General features: G+C 46.7%; 1 protein-coding gene across 2 annotated transcripts in view; it reads right to left on the bottom strand.

The window, feature by feature from the left end:
• Positions 1–515: 515 nt before the first annotated feature.
• The window catches only part of LOC149427705 (pro-thyrotropin-releasing hormone-B-like), a 47,462-nt gene continuing 24,944 nt past the window's right edge, over positions 516–23,033 (bottom strand). Inside the window, exons 1-3 of one of the 2 annotated variants that reach the window (XM_089667756.1) lie at positions 17,344–17,459; positions 4,062–4,253; positions 516–1,469 (exon numbers count right to left, since the gene is read on the bottom strand). In XM_089667756.1, coding sequence (XP_089523882.1) covers positions 928–1,469; positions 4,062–4,248 — 729 coding nt within the window. In that variant the 5' untranslated portion in view covers positions 4,249–4,253; positions 17,344–17,459 and the 3' untranslated portion in view covers positions 516–927. Of the gene's footprint in view, positions 1,470–4,061; positions 4,254–17,343; positions 17,460–23,033 lie in introns of those variants that run through there. The other variant, XM_089667754.1, reaches the window with a different exon arrangement.

Genomic DNA, 23,033 nt, shown 5'->3' with positions numbered 1-23,033 from the left:
TCTCCAGGACTTCTGCAGAGCCTCCCCCATCCTCTGGAACTCTCTACCCCAATCTATCCAACTATCGCCTACTCTGCCCAATTTTAGGCGATCTCTGAAAACCTCTCTCTTCAAGGAAGCCTGTCCTGCCTTCAGCTAATAATGGAATCTTCTACTCCAACTACCAGTTCATCCCTTACAATTATTACCTTTTGTACCACCAGCCCCTCCCTCTTAGATTGTAAGCTCCCAGGATCAGGGGCCTCCTATCCCTCTTGTATTGAACTGTATTGTTGCTGTATTGTATCCCTTTATATTGTAAAGCGCTGAGCAAACTGTTGGTGCCATAAATCCTGTATAATAATAATAATGTAACTATAGTTATATTGTATCAATGGAAACTTACCACCGGCCGACCAATACGTTAGATCAGCAATCAACTGACCCAAAATGTCATTAGATCAAAGAGAATTCCATTGAAATACTAGAAATTTATATAAATAACAGAATGAACATGAAATTATAAATTGCGCTCAGAGGTTCAAATACCATTTATTGCACATCTGTTAAAGATCTGCTGTGAAATTTCGACACAAAGAAAAAGGAAACCTGACCTGCGTTTAAGACATAACCATTAAAACAGAACCGGAAACAAATATTTATGGGTAATAAAGTGAAACAGCACTTTAAATAGCAAGATCTATTTGGACCCTGATGGGGGAGGACTGGTTTGGGTTACATTTTGGAGTTGGGTTACACCATCTTCCACCAGAACACTGTGAGACATGTTGCGTGTTTTGGTGCCCTGCAGACACAGTGCTGGTAGTAAATTTATTAAGAGTCATGGGATAGCACATTTGGAGTTATGTTGAAGGAAGTGTCAGTTTTCCAATAGTGAAGGGGTTGGTGGAGGTGTTTCTTTGCCTGGTTGGAGGACTGGAGGGGCAGTCATTCCTGAGCTACAGGGACTTCTGCTTCCCAAGTTGACCTCCGTCCAGGATGCTGTCGCTTTTCCTCCTGTCGGCTCCTGTTGACATTGTCTAGAAGCTCCAACAAAAGACTTCCTTTGCTGCAGTTGAACGGGTCAGGTCCTTCACATGGTGGCACGTAGTCTACGTTCTCTGGCTCTGTGTACCTCTTACCTGGGTGTTGTCGTTTGTCTACCTCTTGGAAGTCTCCAAAATCCATATCTTCCTCCTCATCCAAACCTCTCTTGCCTGGATGTTGGCGCTTGGCATAGGCCAGTCCGCGTTTGCCGGGGTGCTGCCTCTTGGAGATATCAGTCAGGAGGCCTAAAGTAGGGTTTGAATTATCAAGCAGCTGATCGCTGAAAGGGGATCTCCTTCCAGGATGTTGCCTCTTGGACAGCTCCAGATTCCACTCCCCTTCCTCTCGTTTGCCTGGGTGTTGTCTCTTCTCCACCTCATCAAGGAACCTTTTCCCTGGGTGCTGCCGTTTGGAGATCCATTCCAGAGCAGGAGACTCAGAGTCTGCAAAGGTCAAGGCGGAGTCAGTATAATATCGTATTCAAAAAATCCTTAACATAGCAAGTGCCTTGTATAATATTATACGTTTTATATATGCAGAATATATATATATATATATATATATATGGACACTAAGCTAAACTGGGTATTGTATTGGCTCCTGTGCCCCTCAATCAGGGGCGGACTGACAACTCATGAGGCCCCCGGGCAATAGGGGATTCATGGGGCCCCTGTGTCCTTGCCCAAACTCAAAAAAGCCTATGAAAAAGGTACCAGGGGCATCTCATGGGGCCCCCTACTGACCCCGGGCCCTCGGGCAGTGCCCGAGTTTCCAAATGGTCAGTCCGCCCCTGCCCTCAATGGACAATAAAGAAAACAGGATTTCATACTTACAGTGAAATCTGTTTCTTGGAGTTTATTGAGGGATCTAGGATCCAATGCAGTACTATGAGTTATGTACACTGCCTAAACGTAGGGGTGTCCAAACTATGGCCCTCCAGCTGTTGCAGTACTACAAGTTCCATCATGCCTCTGCCTCTGGGTGTCTTGTCTGTGGATGTCAGAGTCTTGCAAGGCCTCATGGGACTTGCAGTTCCTCAACACCTGGAGGGCCATAGTTTGGACACCCCGAGCCCTAAAGGAATAATGGACACCGAGCTAAACTGGGTACTGTTTTGAATCCTGTATCCCTCAATGGACAAGAAAGAAATCAGGATTTACATTTTAATATTTACAGTAAAATCCCCTTTTGTGAGTCTATTAAAGGACCTGGGATCCAATACAATACCACAAGTAATATAGCGCTGCCTACAGGAGGAAAGGACACTAAGCTAAACCGGGTACTGCATTGGATCCTGTGTCAAGAAAATTAGATTTTTGTTACTACCAAATGAAATCCCTTTCTCAGAGTCCATTGAGGGACACAGGATCCAAAACAGTGCCCAGTTTAGCTTAGTGTCAATTCCTCCTGTAGGTGGCGCTATATAATCTGTGGTGCTGTATTGGATCCTGTGTCTCTGAATGGACTATGAAGAAATGTTATTCCTATGGCTGTCTCTGGCATTAATGATCTGAGTCACAGACCGAAAATGAGTATTCAGCAAGCAAAGTCAGAACTCCAGAATTTTCAGAAGATAAATCTGCAGGGCTAGCCTATATGAATACAGGTATTTATGATGATTAAATAAACAGCACGTCCCCAAATACGTTGTGTACTGGACTTTGTAGATAAAAACCTGCCCATAGCCATGTAAACAGAACCTCCATGTAAACATAACCAAAATACTTTGTGTACTGGACTTTGTAAACAAAGCCTGCCCGTAGTCATGTAAACCTAGCCCCCATGTAAGTGTAATCCTCAAATACTTTGTGTACTTGACTTTGTAAACAAAGCCTACCCATAGCCATGTAAACCTAGCCCCCATGTAAGTGTAATCCCCAAATAATTTGTGTACTTGACTTTGTAAACAAAGCCTACCCATAGCCATGTAAACCTAGCCCCTATATAAGCGTAATCCCCAAATACTTTGTGTACTTGAATTTGTAAACAAACCCTGGCCATTGCCATGTAAACATAGCCTGCTCATAGCCATGTAACCATAGCCCTCGTATAAACATATTCCCCAAATACTTTGCTTACTGGACTTGCCCATAGGCATGCCTATAGCATGTAAACAGAGCCTCCGTGTAAACAAAACCCAAATACTTTGTGTACTTGACTTTGTAAACAAACCCTGGTCATTGCCATGTAAACATAGCCCCTGTGTAAATATAAGCTCCCCAAATACTTTGTGTACTGGTGTTTGTAAACAAAGCCTGCTCATAGTCATGCAACCATAGCTCCTGTATAAACATAACTCTCAAATACTTTGTGTAGTTGGACTTTGTAAAAAAAAAAAAGCCTGCCCATAGCCATGTAAACATAGACCCCCATGTAACTATAACCCCCAAACACTTTGCATACTGGACTTTGTAAACATATTCTGCTCATAGCCATGTAAACAAAGCCCCTGAATACTTATCATACTGGACTTGCCAATAGTCATGCTATGAAAACAGAGCCCCTGTGTAAATATAACCTCCACAAATACTTGATGAACTAGAGTTTGTAAACAAAGCCTGCCCATAGCCACGTGAACATAGTAACTGTGTAAACATAACCCCCAAATACACTATGTACTGGACTTTGTAAACAAAGCCTACCCATAGCCATGTAAACAGAGCCCCCCATGTAAATATAACCCCCAAATACTTTTCATACTAGACATTAAACATATTCTGCTCGTAGCCATGGAAACATAGCCCCTGGATACTTTGAATGCTGGACTTGCCAATAGCCATGCCTATAGCCATGCAAACAAAGCCTGCCCATAGCCATGCCTATAGCCATGTTAAACAAAGCCTGCCCATAGCCATGCCTATAGCCATGTAAACAAAGCCTGCCCATAGCCATGCCTATAGCCATGTAAACAAAGCCTGCCCATAGCCATGCCTATAGCCATGTAAACAAAGCCTGCCCATAACCATGCTTATAGCCATGTAAACAAAGCCTGCCCATAGCAATGCCTATAGCCGTGTAAACAAAGCCTAGCGCACCTTTCTCAGTCTGTTCCTCTTCAATCCTGCGGAGAATACTGCGGATTATCTGTGTTCTCTTCAGTGTACTACTAAGATCTCCGTCATCAGGCAATGAGTCCTCATCGTCAGGCAACGGCTGCTCCTGTGCGACCGTCACGTGTGACAAAGCAGCCCCTAAAAGTAGCAGCCACCAAGTGGACGTCATCACAGCTGCAAGACACAAAGAAAAAGAAAAATGCAAACTTTTTAATGAAAAAAACTCACAATTCCCATTTTGTTTTCTTTTATTTATCTTGCTGATCACCTCCATCCTCACTGTAGTCACTTCTTGCCTACATGCACATGTTCCTGCGGCAGCTGTGCTCCATTCCTCGGGGCTGACTTTCTGACGGTGACAACGGGGGAATATGGCCATGCAATAAGAGTCATAACAGGGAATATCCAATCGCCTCTCGGGGGATCAGGAAGGAAGTTTTTTCCCTGCAGGAGCAAACTGGATCGTGCTTTGCTGGGTTTTTTGCCTTCCTCTGGATCAACTGTGGGTGTAGGATAACTTTTTTTTTTTTCTATGGTTGAACTGGATGGACTTTTGTCTTTTTTCAGCCAGACTAACTATGTATCAGTGTCTATCAGTATATGTCAGTATGTATCAGTCTATGTCAGTATGTATCAGTGAATGTCAGTATGTATCAGTGTATGTCAGTATGTATCAGTGTATGTCAGTATGTATCAGTGTATGACAGTATGCATCAGTGTATGTCAGTATGCATCAGTCTATGTCTGTATGTATCAGTGTATGTCTGTATGTATCAGTGTATGTCTGTATGTATCAGTCTATGTCAGTATGTATCAGTCTATGCCAGTATGTATCAGTGTATGTCTGTATGTATCAGTGTATGTCTGTATGTATCAGTGTATGTCAGTATGTATCAGTCTATGCCAGTATGTATCAGTGTATGTCAGTATGTATCAGTCTATATCTGTATGCATCAGTCTATGTCTGTATCAGTGTATGTCTGTATGTATCAGTGTATGTCTGTATGTATCAGTGTAGTGTATGTCAGTATGTATCAGTCTATGTCTGTATGTATCAGTGTAGTGTATGTCAGTATGTATCAGTCTATGTCTGTATGTATCAGTGTATGTCAGTATGTATCAGTGTATGGCAGTATGTATCAGTGTATGTCAGTATGTATCAGTCTATGTCAGTATGTATCAGTCTATGGCAGTATGTATCAGTGTATGTCAGTATGTACCAGTGTATGGCAGTATGTATCAGTCTATGTCAGTATGTACCAGTGTATGTCAGTATGTACCAGTGTATGTCAGTATGTACCAGTCTATGTCAGTATGTACCAGTGTATGTCAGTATGTATCAGTCTATGTCTGTATCAGTTTGTATTATGAATTGTCAGACTCGGGTGGAGAAAATTCTTTATTCTGGAGGCTGAAGGACAAAGATAATGACAATTCTGGAATATTTCCTGATTGGGGGATTCCTGAGGATCAGGATATCACTGGCACTGGATTTCTTTTTCTTTATCATAAAATATCAATAAAATGTATTTTATTTTATGGTTTTTATGGCTGAACTGGATGGACTTTTGTCTTTTTTCAGCCAGACTATGTATCAGTCTATGTCAGTTGGTGTCAGTTTGTATTATTATGTATCATGAATTGTCAGACTTGTGTGGAGAAAATTCTTTATTCTGGAGGCTGAAGGACAAAGATGACGACAATTCTGGAATATTTGCTGATTGGGGGATTCCTGAGGATCAGGATATTACTGGCACTGGATTTCTTTTTCTTCATCATATGAAAGTTTTTGCTTTTTTTATGGTTTTTATGGTTGAACTGGATGGACTTTGTTTTTTTTTCAGCCAGACTAACTATGATTGCTAAAAGCCAATATGACAAGATTTCATTCGGCTGCATCTTACCGTTCTGTATTAAAGTATATACATTTATGCTGATCTGCTGGACAGGGGAGTCCCTAGGGTTGGTGTCACCCGGTGCGATAACACTTGGTGACACCCCCTCCGACAATCCCGGCCGAATGGATTGGATCTGCGGATTGAGCATAATGGATCAGACTCTGATCTATTATGCTCAATTCGCAGATCCGATCCATCCTGCGGGGATCGTCGGCTTTCTTTACAACTTACCTTTTCGTGGAGCGGGTCCGGTGTCACCCCATATAGGTTGCATGCTGACGATCCCCGCAGGATGGATCGGATCTGTGGATTGAGCATAATGGATCAGAGTCCAATCCATTATGCTCTCCAATCCGCAGATCCGATCCATCCTGCGGGGATCGTCGGCTTGCTTTACAACTTACCTTTTCGTGGAGCTGGTCCGGTGTCACCTGGCGTGGGTCGCACCCCCCGCACCTGCCTTGAGACGCCACTGCTGCTGGAGTGCCGGTTTTCCCCTGTGTCTTATGTTAACCACTTGCCTACCAGGCACTTATACCCCCTTCCTTACCAGGCCAATTTTCAGCTTTCAGCGCTGCCGCACTTTGATTGACAATTGCGCGGTCATGCAACATTGTACCCATATGAAATTTTGATCATTTTTTTCTCACAAATAGAGCTTTCTTTTGGTGGTATTTAATCGCCACTGGGCGCTTTACTTTTTGCGCTATAAATTAAAATAAGTGCAAAAAATTTGAAAAAAAAAAAAAAAGTTTATTTGTATCTTTTATAAAATTTTTCAAACAGGTATTTTTTCTCCTTCACTGATTTGCGTTGATGAGGCGACACTGATGGGCACTGATAGGCGGCACTGATGGGCACTGATAGGCAGCACTAAAGGGCACTGATAAGCAGTACTAATGAGGTGGCACGGATAGGCGGCACTGATAGACAGCACTAATTAGGGGTCACGGATAGGCGGCACTGATATGCAGCACTGATAGGCGGCACTGATAGGTGACACTGATGATGGGTACTGATAGACGGCACTGACTGGCATCACTTCTGGGCACTGACTGGCGGCACTGACTGGCACAACCCCTGGGCACTGACTGGTGGCACTGACTGGCAGCACTGCTGGGCTGCACTGGTGGGTGGCACTGGTGGGCAGCACTGGTGGGTGGGCACAGGTGGGTGGCACTGGTGGGCACAGGTGGGTGGCACTGGTGGGCACAGGTGGGTGGGCACAGGTGGGTGGCACTTCTGGGCACAGGTAGGTGGCACTGCAGAGTGGCACAGGTGGGTGCACTGCTGGGCACAGGTGGGGGCACTGCTGGGAACGGGTGGGCGGGGCTAGTGGGCGCACTGCTGGGCGGAACTTGCGGGTGTCACTGCTGGGCACCGATCATCAGGGCACTGATCATCAGTGCCCTGATGATCGGTGCCGATCCCCGCTCTGACAACTGCCGGTTCTCGGCAGTACTTTCCTCACGATCTGACAGCGTGAGGAAAGTGCAGCCGAGAACCGGCACTTGCATTTCCCTGTGATCAGCGTGTCATTGGACACCGCTGATCACGTGGTAAAAGGCCGGTGGGATCGGCCTTTCACCACATCACGTGATCAGCTGTGTCCGTAGGACACAGCGATCACGGAGATCGCCGGGTGCGCGCCCCCTGGGGCGCGCAGGAGAGCGCGTTCTGGGAGGACGTCATATGACGTCCACTCAGAACTGGCCGGCCGCGGTGAAGCCGTCATTCGGCTATGCGCGGTCGGCAAGAAGTTAAATGACAACTCTACTGGGGCGGCACATTGGCCAGACAGTACTAGGGTCGCCGGTTCAAATCCCAACCATGGCACCACCTGCCTGGAGTTTGCATGTACTCCCTTTGCCTGCATGGGTTTCCTCTGGGTACTCCAGTTTCCTCCCACACTCCAAAGACATGCTGGTAAGTTAATTAGCTCCTGGCTAAAATTGTCCTTAGTATGTATGAATGTGAGTTAGGGACCTTAGTTTGTACGCGCCTTGAGGGTTAGGGGCCTTAGATTGTACGCCCCTTGAGGGTTAGGGACCTTAGATCGTACGCCCCTTGAGGGTTAGGGGCCTTAGATTGTACGCCCCTTGAGGGTTAGGGACCTTAGATCGTACGCCCCTTGAGGGTTAGGGACCTTAGATCGTACGCCCCTTGAGGGTTAGGGACCTTAGATCGTACCCCCCTTGAGGGTTAGGGACCTTAGATTGTACGCCCCTTGAGGGTTAGGGACCTTAGATTGTACGCCCCTTGAGGGTTAGGGACCTTAGATCGTACGCCCCTTGAGGGTTAGGGACCTTAGATCGTACGCCCCTTGAGGGTTAGGGACCTTAGATCGTACGCCCCTTGAGGGTTAGGGACCATAGATCGTACGCCCCTTGAGGGTTAGGGACCTTAGATCGTACGCCCCTTGAGGGTTAGGGACCTTAGATTGTACGCCCCTTGAGGGTTAGGGACCTTAGATCGTACGCCCCTTGAGGGTTAGGGACCTTAGATCGTACGCCCCTTGAGGGTTAGGGACCTTAGATCGTACGCCCCTTGAGGGTTAGGGACCTTAGATCGTACGCCCCTTGAGGGTTAGGGACCTTAGATTGTACGCCCCTTGAGGGTTAGGGACTGATGTACCTGACATAAATACTTCAGTTGAGAAAAAAAAACAATCTCCTCTGGGTGATCAATGTAAATTACAAGGATTTTAACTTTGTAGCAGATTTCTACCTTTCGTGGTTTTGAAGGATGAGCTGTTTATTTTGAATGGGAGCGTCCGGTTCATTATAATCACCTGATGCACTCTCAGTGTTCTGATGAGAAAAGCTGCACAGCCTGCATCCCTTTAAAGTTTTTAACCCTAGGGGAGTATCTCATAAAAACTGACATTCCTATTGCAGGGGATGCCTAAAATCTCACTTGCATCATCATTTAGACTTCTGGGAATATCAGTGAGCGAATCACAGTAGCAGGAAATGACATTTCGGGAGGGGGGGGGGGGTTGGCGTTCTCTAAACCAACAGTTTACACAACACCTCCAGGCTGCCATATTGTGTTAAATTTTACAGAAAACTACAGAGCTGAGGATGGAAAAGGAAAGTTAATTTCTAATAATATTCAATTACAACATAGTGAGTGTAGCAATTGTATATGTTGGATTATTTCCCAGGAAAGTGGAGTTATCTTTGAGGCCGGGTTCACACTGATGCAGTGCGGCATTCGCAGCGGTTTCAGTGCAATTTCCGCACCGCATCATAATCGCACCCCATTCATGTGAACCGATGCAGGTGTGTATGTTAAGTTAACAACACCCCGAAATCAGTTCGCAAAACGCAGTGCGATGTGCAGAATCGGATCCCATAGGTGTGAATACCCGTGCGATCCGATTCTGGTGCGGACAAAAAAAAGGGTCCTGCACTATTTTGGTGCGGTGCGACTGGAGCCATGCAAAATGTACGGCTCAAATTGCATCGCACAGAAATCGCATTTGATTTGCACAGGAATGCGGTGTCGTGCGGTGTACATGCGATATACTGCACCGCATATATGTGAACCCAGGCATAAAGTGTTACTAAACCCAGGACCCCGCATTCACTATATCTGCTCTCCCCAGACCCTGCATTCACTATATCCGGTCTCCCCGGACCCCGCATTCACTATATCTGGTCTCCCTGGACCCTGCATTCACTATATCCGGTCTCCCCGGACCCCGCATTCACTATATCCGGTCTCCCTGGACCCCGCATTCACTATATCTGGTCTCCCTGGACTCTGCATTCACTATATCTGGTCTCCCCGGACCCTGCATTCACTATATCAGGTCTCCCTGGACCCTGCATTCACTATATCCGCTCTCCCCGGTCCCCGCATTCACTATATCCGCTCTCCCCGCACCCTGCATTCACTATATCCGCTCTCCCCGGACCCTGCATTCATTATATCTGGTCTCCCCGGACCCTGCATTCACTATATCCGCTCTCCCCGGACTCTACATTTACTATATCCGCTCTCCCTGGACCCCGCCTTCACTATATCCGCTCTTCCCGGACCCTGCATTCACTATATCCGCTCTCCCCGGACCCTGCATTCACTATATCTGGTCTCCCTGGACCCCACATTCACAATATTTGCTCTCTCCAGACCCTGCATTCACTATATCAGGTCTCCCCGGACCCTGCATTCACTATATCTGGTGTCCCTGGACCCTGCATTCACTATATCCGCTCTCTCTGGACCCCGAATTCACTATATCTGGGCTCCCTGGACCCCGCATTCACGATATTTGCTCTCTCCAGACCCTGCATTCACTATATCAGGTCTCCCCGGACCCCGCATTCACTATATCCGCTCTCCCCGGACCCCGCATTCACTATATCTGCTCTCCCCGGACCCCGCATTCACTATATCCGGTCTCCCCGGACCCTGCATTCACTATATCCACTCTCCCCGGACCCTGCATTCGCTATATCCGCTCTCCCCGAACCCCGCATTCACTATATTCACTCTCCCTGGACCCTGCATTCACTATATCTGCTCTCCCCGGACCCCGCATTCACTATATCCACTCTCCACGGAGCCTGCATTCACTATATCCGCTCTCCCTGGACCCTACATTCACTATATCTGGTCTCCCCGGACCCTGCATTCATTATATCCGCTCTCCCCAGACCCCGCATTCACTATATCTGCTCTCCCCGGACCCTGCATTCACTATATCCGCTCTCCCCGGACCCTGCATTCACTATATCTGCTCTCCCCGAACCCTGCATTCACTATATCCACACTCCCTGGACCCTGCATTCACTATATCTGGTCTCCCCGGACCCTGCATTCACTATATCCGCTCTCCCTGGACCCTGCATTCATGATATTTGCTCTCTCCAGACCCCGCATTCACTATATCAGGTCTCCCCGGACCCTGCATTCACTACATCTGGTCTCCCCGGACCCTGCATTCACTATATCTGGTCTCCCCGGTCCCCGCATTCACTATATCCGCTCTCCCCGGACCCTGCATTCATTATATCTGGTCTCCCCGGACCCTGCATTCACTATATCCGCTCTCCCCGGACTCTGCATTCACTATATCCGCTCTCCCCGGACCCCGCATTCACGATATTTGCTCTCTCCAGACCCTGCATTCACTATATCAGGTCTCCCCGGACCCTGCATTCACTATATCTGGTGTCCCTGGACCCTGCATTCACTATATCCGCTCTCTCTGGACCCCGCATTCACTATATCTGGTCTCCCTGGACCCTGCATTCACTATATCTGGTGTCCCTGGACCCCGCCTTCACTATATCCGCTCTCCCCGGACCCTGCATTCACTATATCCGCTCTCCCCGGACCCTGCATTCACTATATCTGGTCTCCCTGGACCCCGCATTCACGATATTTGCTCTCTCCAGACCCCGCATTCACTATATCTGGTCTCCCCGGACCCCGCATTCACTATATCCGCTCTCCCCGGACCCCGCATTCGCTATATCCGCTCTCCCCGGACCCCGCATTCGCTATATCCGGTCTCCCCGGACCCCGCATTCGCTATATCCGCTCTCCCCGGACCCCGCATTCACTATATCCGCTCTCCCCGGACCCCGCATTCACTATATCCGCTCTCCCCGGACCCCGCATTCGCTATATCCGCTCTCCCCGGACCCTGCATTCACTATATCCGCTCTCCCCGGACCCCGCATTCGCTATATCCGCTCTCCCTGGACCCTGCATTCACTATATCTGGTCTCCCCGGACCCTGCATTCACTATATCCGCTCTCCCCGGACCCCGCATTCACTATATCTGGTCTCCCCGGACCCCGCATTCACTATATCCGCTCTCCCCGGACCCCGCATTCACTATATCCGCTCTCCCCGGACCCTGCATTCACTATATCTGCTCTCCCCGGTCCCTGCATTCACTATATCCAAAATGTATGGCTCAAACTGCACCGCACAGATATCGCATGTGAACCCGGGCTTAAGGCTTACATGGAATTTTAGTGGCTGGGTTGACATCCAGTTTAGTTGTCAGAGGGTGTCAGTGATGATACCAGTGAAAGGAGAAGGCATTGCATGCAGAAGCCAATCCACTTCTAGCTAATGTCTTGCTAGAGAAGGCTACAAAATGGATGCAAGCTTCTGATTGGTCAGTCGGGGTGACGCCTGAGATTTCACTCATCCTGGTATTTCATAAGCTGCCCTGTTGGTTTTGCAGATCGGCCCATCTCTGTATGACAGAAATAGCGATGATTAAACCTGCAGAGACCCGGATAAAGGCGACTATCGCTGGATGAAGAGCAGAGCCTGATTTGCATATAATTATTACACATCGTCCCAATTACACGCCGCTCCTAAACCTGCCTCCACAGCGCACCGCACACTGTAATTTCATCTGTAGAGATCTCCCGAAAATCCCAAATCGCAGTGACAGCCAAACCATTGTGTAAGGCAGAGCAAACCTAAAGGTGAACTCCGTGCTGATGTAAAAAAAAACACCAATTAATGCCGCTCTGGAATCATTATTGCATCAGTTTTTTTCTTTTTTTAATGCAAGCGTTGTATGCAACTCGAAATCAGCCTTTTGCAGCCTACCGCACAGTCCGTACAGCAGAGCTCAGAGAGGGAGACGCAGAAGCAGCACAAGGAGTCAATCAGGTTTGTCGCAGTGCAAAGTGTATGCTGGCAGAAGGAGAAATCAGAGTGACTGAATGGCAAGCTCCTTCATTCAGCTTTAAATATAGAGTTCAGCTTTAACCACTTCCAGTCCGGACACATTCACCCCCTTCCAGTCCGGACGCTTTCCTCCCCTTCCAGTCCGGACGCTTTCCCCCCCTTCCAGTCCGGACGCTTTCCCCCCCTTCCAGTCCGGACACTTTCCCCCCTTCCAGTCCGGACACTTTCCCCCCCTTCCAGTCCGGACACTTTCCCCCCTTCCAGTCCGGACACTTTCCCCCCTTCCAGTCCGGACACTTTCCCCCCCTTCCAGTCCGGACACTTTCCCCCCTTCCAGTCCGGACACTTTCCCCCCTTCCAGTCCGGACACTTCCCCCCCTTCCAGTCCGGACACTTTCCCCCCCTTCCAGTCCGGACGCTTTCCCCCCCTTCCAGTCCGGACGCTTCCCCCCCTTCCAGTCCGGACGCTTTCCCCCCCCTTCCAGTCCGGACACTTTCACCCCCTTCCAGTCCGGACACTTTCACCCCCTTCCAGTCCGGACACTTTCACCCCCTTCCAGTCCGGACACTTCCCCCCCTTCCAGTCCGGACACTTTCACCCCCTTCCAGTCCGGACACTTTCACCCCCTTCCAGTCCGGACACTTCCCCCCCTTCCAGTCCGGACACTTTCACCCCCTTCCAGTCCGGACACTTTCCCCCCCTTCCAGTCCGGACACTTTCCCCCCCTTCCAGTCTGGACACTTTCCCCCCCCTTCCAGTCCGGACACTTTCACCCCCTTCCAGTCCAGACGCTTTCCCCCCCCTTCCAGTCTGGACACTTTCCCCCCCCCCCTTCCAGTCCGGACACTTTCACCCCCTTCCAGTCCGGACACTTTCACCCCCTTCCTGTCCGGACACTTTCCCCCCTTTCCAGTCCGGACACTTTCACCCTTTTCCAGGCGGACGCTTTCCCCCCCCTTCCAGTCCGGACACTTTCATCCCCTTCCAGTCCGGACACTTTCACCCCCTTCCAGTCCGGACACTTTCACCCCCTTCCTGTCTGGACACTTTCCCCCCTTCCTGTCCGGACACTTTCCCCCCCTTCCAGTCCGGACAATTTCCCCCCCTTCCTGTCCGGACACTTTCCCCCCTTTCCAGTCCGGACACTTTCACCCTTTTCCAGTCCGGACGCTTTCCCCCCCCTTCCAGTCCGGACACTTTCACCCCCTTCCAGTCCGGACACTTTCCCCCCCTTCCAGTCCGGACACTTTCACCCCCTTCCAGTCCGGACACTTTCCCCCCCTTCCAGTCCGGACACTTTCACCCCCTTCCAGTCTGGACACTTTCACCCCCTTCCAGTCTGGACACTTTCACCCCCTTCCAGTCCGGACACTTTCACCCCCTTCCAGTCCGGACACTTTCCCCCCCTTCCAGTCTGGACACTTTCACCCCCTTCCAGTCCGGACACTTTCACCCCCTTCCAGTCCGGACACTTTCACCCCCTTCCAGTCCGGACACTTTCACCCCCTTCCAGTCCGGACACTTTCACCCCCTTCCAGTTCGGACACTTTCCCCCCCTTCCAGTCCACACAATTTCACCCCCTTCCTGCCCGGACACTTTCACCCCCTTCCAGTCCGGACACTTTCCCCCCCCCCTTCCAGTCTGGACACTTTCACCCCCTTCCAGTTCGGACACTTTCCCCCCCTTCCAGTCCACACAATTTCACCCCCTTCCTGCCCAGGCCAATTTTCAGCTTTCAGCGCTATCACACTTTGAATGACAATTGTGCGGTCATGCAACACTGTACCCATATGAATTTTTTAGCGTTACTTTGAGACAGATAAAACTTTATTTTGGTGGTATTTATTCACCGCTGGGATTTATTTTTTTTTTTTTTTGCTATATAAATGAAAAAGTCCAAAAATGTCATCATAAATCTTCGCCAAAAAGTATTCCGTTGTCTTTTTAGTAAAAAAAAATAACCCAAATTAGTTTATAACCAAAAATTATAATTAAAAAAAAATTTTTTTTACATTTTTATTTTATTTTTTTATATTATTATTTATGTGTGTGTGTTTTTTTTTTTTTTTTTTTTTTTACATACTGTCACCCTAGCAGTACAGTGTCACCATGGTGACACTGTACTACTTGTGGGGGGTGATGAAGATTTTTTTTTGTACACCCATAAAGGCTGTAAAAGCAATCATTTCTCCTTCTCTCTGGCTGCATTCTTGCAGACATTGAGAAATACTGTGAGAGCTGTGATTGGTCACAGCTTGTCACATGGTACAAAGCTGTTGTGAATAGCCCTGTACTATGTGATCTCTGTGATCATTCACAGATTTCACACGTAGAAAGCAATGATGTCAGAAGTGACATCTTGCTTACTACTTTGCATGTGATCACTGATTGGCCAATCAGTGACCACATGATCGGGACTCACACAGAGTTCCCGTATGACAATCGGTGTTCCACTGTGTTCGAAGGTTTATGAACGGCAACCCGCCCCTGCACTGCTCCTGTCCGGCCCTTTATATACATGGGCCGATTGGAAAGTGGTTAAAATATATCAGTTTATGTGTTCTCTTTAAAGTCCCCGGTCACATCGGGTGTGACTTGGCATGCGGTTTGCATGCCATGTGACTTACAAATCGTATGCCAAGTCGCACCCTATTGTCCGCCATTACAGCAGTTATATGCAAATCGCACCAAAAGTAGCGCAATGTCGGAACCGCACCGATTTCTAAAGTAGTACATGCGCTACTTTTGGTGCGATTTGCATAGACATGTGTGTCAGACGTCTTGCAAATCGCACCTGAAATCAGCGGGTTCTCCGACTTTGAAATCGTGCGACTTTACTGTAAGTCGCACGATTTCAAAGTCGGGCTTGATGTGACCGGGGTGTTAGGCTTGGTTCACACTGGATGCAATTTAAAATCGCACATTTTGTTTGCGCTTTCACCGCGTTTTCTGAACATTTGTTTGCAACTTGTGAAGATTTCCTCTCGATTTCTTGCTTTTTCCATTGCGTTTTGCAGTGCGATTTCTATTGTAGTCTATGTATGTGAAATCGCAATAAACTACAGAAAAAGTCATACAAAAACTACTTTTGAAATGGCGCCGCAGCAAATTGCGTATGTTAAGACACTCGCATTCACATTCATTAGATCCGATTTCACGTTCGATTTCAGTTCCCAAATCGCACCTGAAATCGCGGCAGTGTGAACCAGCCCTTACACCCCAGTCACACCGGGTGCGACTTGGAATGCGATTTGCATACCATGTGACTTGCAAATCGTATGCCAAGTTACACCCTATTGTCCGCCATTACAGCGGTCATATCGGTGCGGTTCCAACTTGGTCAGAGCCGCACCGATTTCTATAGTAGTACATGCACTACTTTTGGTGTGATTTGCATAGACTTCTGTGTCAGACGTCTTGCAAATCGCACCTCAAATCGGCATCTCACCCAGCTTTGAAATCGTGCGACTGCACTGTAAGTCGCACGATTTCAAAGCCGGGCTTGATGTGACCGGGGTGTTAGGCTTGGTTCACACTGGATGCCATTTAAAATCGCGCTTTTTGTTTGACACGTTTTCTGAAGATTCCCAATGATTTATTGCATTTTCCGTTGAGTTTTGCAGTGCGATTTCTATTGTAGTCTATGTATGTGAAATCGCAACAAACTGCAGAAAAAGTAATACAAGAACTGTTTTTGAAATCACAATGCTGCAAATCGCGTATGTTAAGACATTCACATTCACTAGATCCGATTTCACGTACGATTTCAATTCCCAAATCGCACCTGAAATCGCGGCGGTGTAAACCAGGGCTAAACAGAAGTCAATGCAAGCTGCAACGAATTCGGAAAAATGTTGAAATGTCGGGCTTGATGTGACTGGGGGGGGTAAGACCAGGGGCGGACTGACAACTCATGGGGCCCCCGGTCAATAGGGGATCATGGGACCCCTGTGTCCTTGCCCACACTCAAAGCACAGCCAAAAAAGCCTATAAAAAGATACCAGGGGCATTTCATGGGGCCCCCTACTGACCCCGGGCCCTCGGGCAGTGCCCGAGTTTTCGAATGGTCAGTCCGCCCCTGGGTAAGACTCCATTCAGAGTTGCGAGACTCCAAAATCGTGCGATTTCCAGTGTGACTTTGGAGCGCCACTTTGCAGTAAAAACCACGGGGCTCTAACGCCCCTCAACCGTTACTGCGAGCAAGTCCCAAGGCCCCGTTTACATTACAAATGAGCGTTCCCGCAACGGGATTTTCAGAGAGATTTTCACGCGATTCTTCGCGTCGCATAGGGCAGCCCATTGAGCTTGAATGAGCATTTGTCTCCTGCTCCTTGTCGGGTGATAAGCTCCATGCGGCAGAGTTGCATCGGTTTTGGGGAGCCATTAAAGAATAACGGCACCCAAAAGCCCATGGCTCATTCTGCAGAGATTTGGCTTTGTGGGCAGAATCATGGCGATTTTGCTCGCTATCCCAAATCGTGAGATGCGAACGGGGCCTAAGTCAACACACCGCTGTGAGTTCCATGCACACGGGGCTTGCCAGGATCACTCACCAGAATGTATTGAAATGAAATGCAATATGGGTCCACAAGGCTTGTTTTTGGCAGTAAACTCTTCCCCAGAAACAGGAAAGGAACTCCAAAGGTATCATAACGGTACAAATATTTGTAAAATTTTAACGTCAACGCACTCACCTTTAGTTGTTCTCAATCCGCCCTTCAAATATCAGTTTGGATCACAGTTCCAGTAACCCCGCTTATTATTGATCACAGTGTTGACTTTTCGTCTGCCTCCCACCTGCTACCTGCTTGCCAACTAGTCATGCTGACAGGGTAGTAAACAGCCACTAGTGGCTCTCACCCACTGAGCCAGCCTCAGGGGAGAGAGTGGTTGTTTAGGTGATACAGGGTAATCATGCTGGCGGGATATTCATAATCAGCTCCTATCGGTTCTCACACACTAAGCCGACCTCAGGGGAGAAAGTACCTGTTCATGTGGTGCAAGGCAGTTCACCCCTAAGATGTAGAAGCCCCTCCCGACAAATTTCATCCAACTGGATGTTATCAAGGGACTGCCCCGACATATTTCATCCAACTGGACATTATCAAGGGACTGCTCCGACAAATTTCATCCAACTGGATGTTATCAAAGGACTGTCCCGACAAATTTCATCCAACTGGTTGTTATCAAAGGACTGTCCCGACAAATTTCATCCAACTGGATGTTATCAAAGGACTGTCCCAACATATTTCATCCAACTGGACATTATCAAGGGACTGCTCCGACAAATTTCATCCAACTGGATGTTATCAAAGGACTGTCCCGACATATTTCATCCAACTGGATGTTATCAAAGGACTGTCCCAACATATTTCATCCAACTGGACATTATCAAGGGACTGCTCCGACAAATTTCATCCAACTGGATGTTATCAAAGGACTGTCCCGACATATTTCATCCAACTGGATGTTATCAAAGGACTGTCCCGACAAATTTCATCCAACTGGTTGTTATCAAAGGACTGTCCCGACAAATTTCATCCAACTGGATGTTATCAAAGGACTGTCCTGACATATTTCATCCAACTGGATGTTATCAAAGGACTGTCCCGACAAATTTCATCCAACTGGTTGTTATCAAAGGACTGTCCCGACAAATTTCATCCAACTGGATGTTATCAAAGGACTGTCCCGACAAATTTCATCCAACTGGTTGTTATTAAAGGACTGTCCCGACATATTTCATCCAACTGGATGTTATCAAAGGACTGTCCCGACAAATTTCATCCAACTGGATGTTATCAAAGGACTGTCCTGACATATTTCATCCAACTGGATGTTATCAAAGGACTGTTCCGACATATTTCATCCAACTGGATGTTATCAAAGGACTGTCCCGACAAATTTCATCCAACTGGATGTTATCAAAGGACTGTCCCGACAAATTTCATCCAACTGGATGTTATCAAAGGACTGTCCCGACAAATTTCATCCAACTGGATGTTATCAAAGGACTGTCCCGACAAATTTCATCCAACTGGATGTTATCAAAGGACTGTCCTGACAAATTTCATCCAACTGGATGTTATCAAGGGACTGTCCCGACAAATTTCATCCAACTGGATGTTATCAAGGGACTGCCCCGACATATTTCATCCAACTGGATGTTATCAAGGGACTGTCCCGACATATTTCATCCAACTGGATGTTATCAAAGGACTGTCCCGACACATTTCATCCAACTGGATGTTATCAAAGGACTGTCCCGACATATTTCATCCAACTGGATGTTATCAATTGACTGTCCCGACAAATTTCATCCAACTGGATGTTATCAAGGGACTGCCCCGACATATTTCATCCAACTGGATGTTATCAAGGGACTGCCTTGACAAATTTCATCCAACTAGATGTTATCAAGGGACTACCTCGACAAATTTCATCCAACTGGATGTTATCAAGGGACTGCCCCGACATATTTCATCCAACTGGATGTTATCAAGGGACTGCCTCGACATATTTCATCCAACTGGATGTTATCAATGGACAGTCCTAACATGATTCGTCCAGCTGGATGTTACCAAGCAAAAATCCCAACATGTTTTGTCCAACTGGATGTTATCAAAGGACACTTTGGATATGTTTTGTCCAACTAGACATTATCAAAGGACTTTGCCGACAAGTTTTGTCCAACTGGATGTTACCAAGGAAAAATCCCCACATGTTTTGTCCAGCTGGATGTTACAAAGGCAAAATCCCAACATGTTTTGTCCAACTGGATGTTACCAAAGGACAGGTCGGATATGTTTCGTCCAACTAAACATTATCAAGGGTTAATCCCAACATTTTTAGTCCAACTGGATGTTAACATGTTTTGTCCGACTGGACATTATTAAGGGACAGTCCTAACATGTTTTGTCCGACTGGACATTATTAGGGGCAGTCCTAACATGTTTTGTCTGACTGGACATTATCAAGGAACAATCCTTACATGTTTTGTTAAACTGAACATTGTCAAGGGTCAACCATGACATGTTTCTTCCAACTGGACATTATCAAGGGACAGTTGTGACATGTTTCGTCCAACTGGATGTTATCAAAGGACAGTTGGGATATGTTTCGTCCAACTAGACATCATCAAGGGACTGTGCCGACATGTTTTGTCCGACTGGACATTATCAAGGGACAGTCGTGACAAGTTTTGTCCACCTGGATGTTATCAAGGGACTGTCCTGACATATTTCATCCAACTGGATGTTATCAAAGGACTGTCCCGACATATTTCATCCAACTGGATGTTATCAAAGGACTGTCCCGACAAATTTCATCCAACTGGATGTTATCAAAGGACTGTCCCGACATATTTCATCCAACTGGATGTTATCAAGGGACTGCCCCAACATATTTCATCCAACTGGATGTTATCAAAGGACTGTCCTGACATATTTCATCCAACTGGATGTTATCAAAGGACTGTTCTGACATATTTCATCCAACTGGATGTTATCAAAGGACTGTCCCGACAAATTTCATCCAACTGGATGTTATCAAAGGACTGTCCCGACAAATTTCATCCAACTGGATGTTATCAAAGGACTGTCCCGACAAATTTCATCCAACTGGATGTTATCAAAGGACTGTCCCGACAAATTTCATCCAACTGGATGTTATCAAGGGACTGTCCCGACATATTTCATCCAACTGGATGTTATCAAGGGACTGCCCCGACATATTTCATCCAACTGGATGTTATCAATGGACTGTCCCGACATATTTCATCCAACTGGATGTTATCAAGGGACTGCCCCGACATATTTCATCCAACTGGATGTTATCAAGGGACTGTCCCGACATATTTCATCCAACTGGATGTTATCAAAGGACTGTCCCGACACATTTCATCCAACTGGATGTTATCAACGGACTGTCCCGACACATTTCATCCAACTGGATGTTATCAAAGGACTGTCCCGACACATTTCATCCAACTGGATGTTATCAAGGGACTGCCCCGACTTATTTCATCCAACTGGATGTTATCAAGGGACTGTTCCGACATATTTCATCCAACTGGATGTTATCAAAGGACTGTCCCGACACATTTCATCCAACTGGATGTTATCAAAGGACTGTCCCGACACATTTCATCCAACTGGATGTTATCAAAGGACTGTCCCGACACATTTCATCCAACTGGATGTTATCAAGGGACTGTCCCGACAAATTTCATCCAACTGGATGTTATCAAGGGACTGCCCCGACATATTTCATCCAACTGGATGTTATCAAGGGACTGCCTTGACAAATTTCATCCAACTAGATGTTATCAAGGGACTACCCCAACAAATTTCATCCAACTGGATGTTATCAGGGGACTGCCCCGACATATTTCATCCAACTGGATGTTATCAAGGGACTGCCCCGACATATTTCATCCAACTGGATGTTATCAAGGGACTGCCCCGACATATTTCATCCAACTGGATGTTATCAAGGGACTGCCTCGACATATTTCATCCAACTGGATGTTATCAATGGACAGTCCTAACATGATTCGTCCAGCTGGATGTTACCAAGCAAAAATCCCAACATGTTTTGTCCAACTGGATGTTATCAAAGGACACTTTGGATATGTTTTGTCCAACTAGACATTATCAAGGAACTTTGCCGACAAGTTTTGTCCAACTGGATGTTACCAAGGAAAAATCCCCACATGTTTTGTCCAGCTGGATGTTACAAAGGCAAAATCCCAACATGTTTTGTCCAACTGGATGTTACCAAAGGACAGGTCGGATATGTTTCGTCCAACTAAACATTATCAAGGGTTAATCCCAACATTTTTAGTCCAACTGGATGTTAACATGTTTTGTCCGACTGGACATTATTAAGGGACAGTCCTAACATGTTTTGTCCGACTGGACATTATTAAAGGACAGTCCTAACATGTTTTGTCCGACTGGACATTATCAAGGGACAATCCTAACATGTTTTGTCCGACTGGACATTATCAAGGGACAATCCTTACATGTTTTGTTAAACTGAACATTGTCAAGGGTCAACCATGACATGTTTCTTCCAACTGGACATTATCAAGGGACAGTTGTGACATGTTTCGTCCAACTGGATGTTATCAAAGGACAGTTGGGATATGTTTCGTCCAACTAGACATCATCAAGGGACTGTGCCGACATGTTTTGTCCGACTGGACATTATCAAGGGACAGTCGTGACAAGTTTTGTCCAACTGGATGTTATCAAAGGACTGTCCCGACAAATTTCATCCAACTGGATGTTATCAAAGGACTGTCCCGACACATTTCATCCAACTGGATGTTATCAAGGGACTGCCCCGACATATTTCATCCAACTGGATGTTATCAAAGGACTGTCCTGACATATTTCATCCAACTGGATGTTATCAAAGGACTGTTCCGACATATTTCATCCAACTGGATGTTATCAAAGGACTGTCCCGACAAATTTCATCCGACTGGATGTTATCAAAGGACTGTCCCGACACATTTCATCCAACTGGATGTTATCAAAGGACTGTCCCGACAAATTTCATCCAACTGGATGTTATCAAAGGGACTGCCTCGACATATTTCATCCAACTGGATGTTATCAAAGGACACTTTGGATATGTTTTGTCCAACTAGACATTATCAAGGGACTGTGCCGACAAGTTTTGTCCAACTGGATGTTATCAAGGAAAAATCCCAACATGTTTTGTCCAGCTGGATGTTACAAAGGCAAAATCCCAACATGTTTTGTCCAACTCGATGTTACCAAGGAAAAATCCCAACATGTTTTGTCCAACTGGATGTTACCAAAGGACAAGTCGGATACGTTTCGTCCAACTAAACATTATCAAGGGACTGTGCTGACATGTTTTGTCCAATTGGATGTTATCAAAGGACAGTTTGGATATGTTTCGTCCAACTAAACATTATCAAGGGACAATCCCAGCATTTTTAGTCCAACTGGATGTTAACATGTTTTCGACTGGACATTATTAAGGGACAGTCCTAACATGTTTTGTCCGACTGGACATTATTAAGGGACAGTCCTAACATGTTTTGTCCGACTGGACATTATCAAGGGACAATCCTTACATGTTTTGTTAAACTGAACATTGTCAAGGGTCAACCATGACATGTTTCTTCAAACTGGACATTATCAAGGGACAGTTGTGACATATTTCGTCCAACTGGATGTTATCAAAGGACAGTTGGGATATGTTTCGTCCAACTAGACATCATCAAGGGACTGTGCCGACATGTTGGGGTTTATTTACTAAAGCTGGAGAGTCCAAAATCAGACTCCCTTCTGCATAGAAACCAATCAGCTTCTAACCTCAGCTTGTTCAATGAAGCTTTGGCAAT

Source organism: Staurois parvus, unplaced genomic scaffold (assembly GCF_062004578.1).
Source record: "Staurois parvus isolate SC_StPar_1 unplaced genomic scaffold, SC_StPar_1.0 ptg003556l, whole genome shotgun sequence".
Taxonomy (NCBI): domain Eukaryota; kingdom Metazoa; phylum Chordata; class Amphibia; order Anura; family Ranidae; genus Staurois; species Staurois parvus.
Note: the sequence above shows the minus strand (reverse complement) of the source record. Positions and strands in the feature narration are given on the sequence as shown.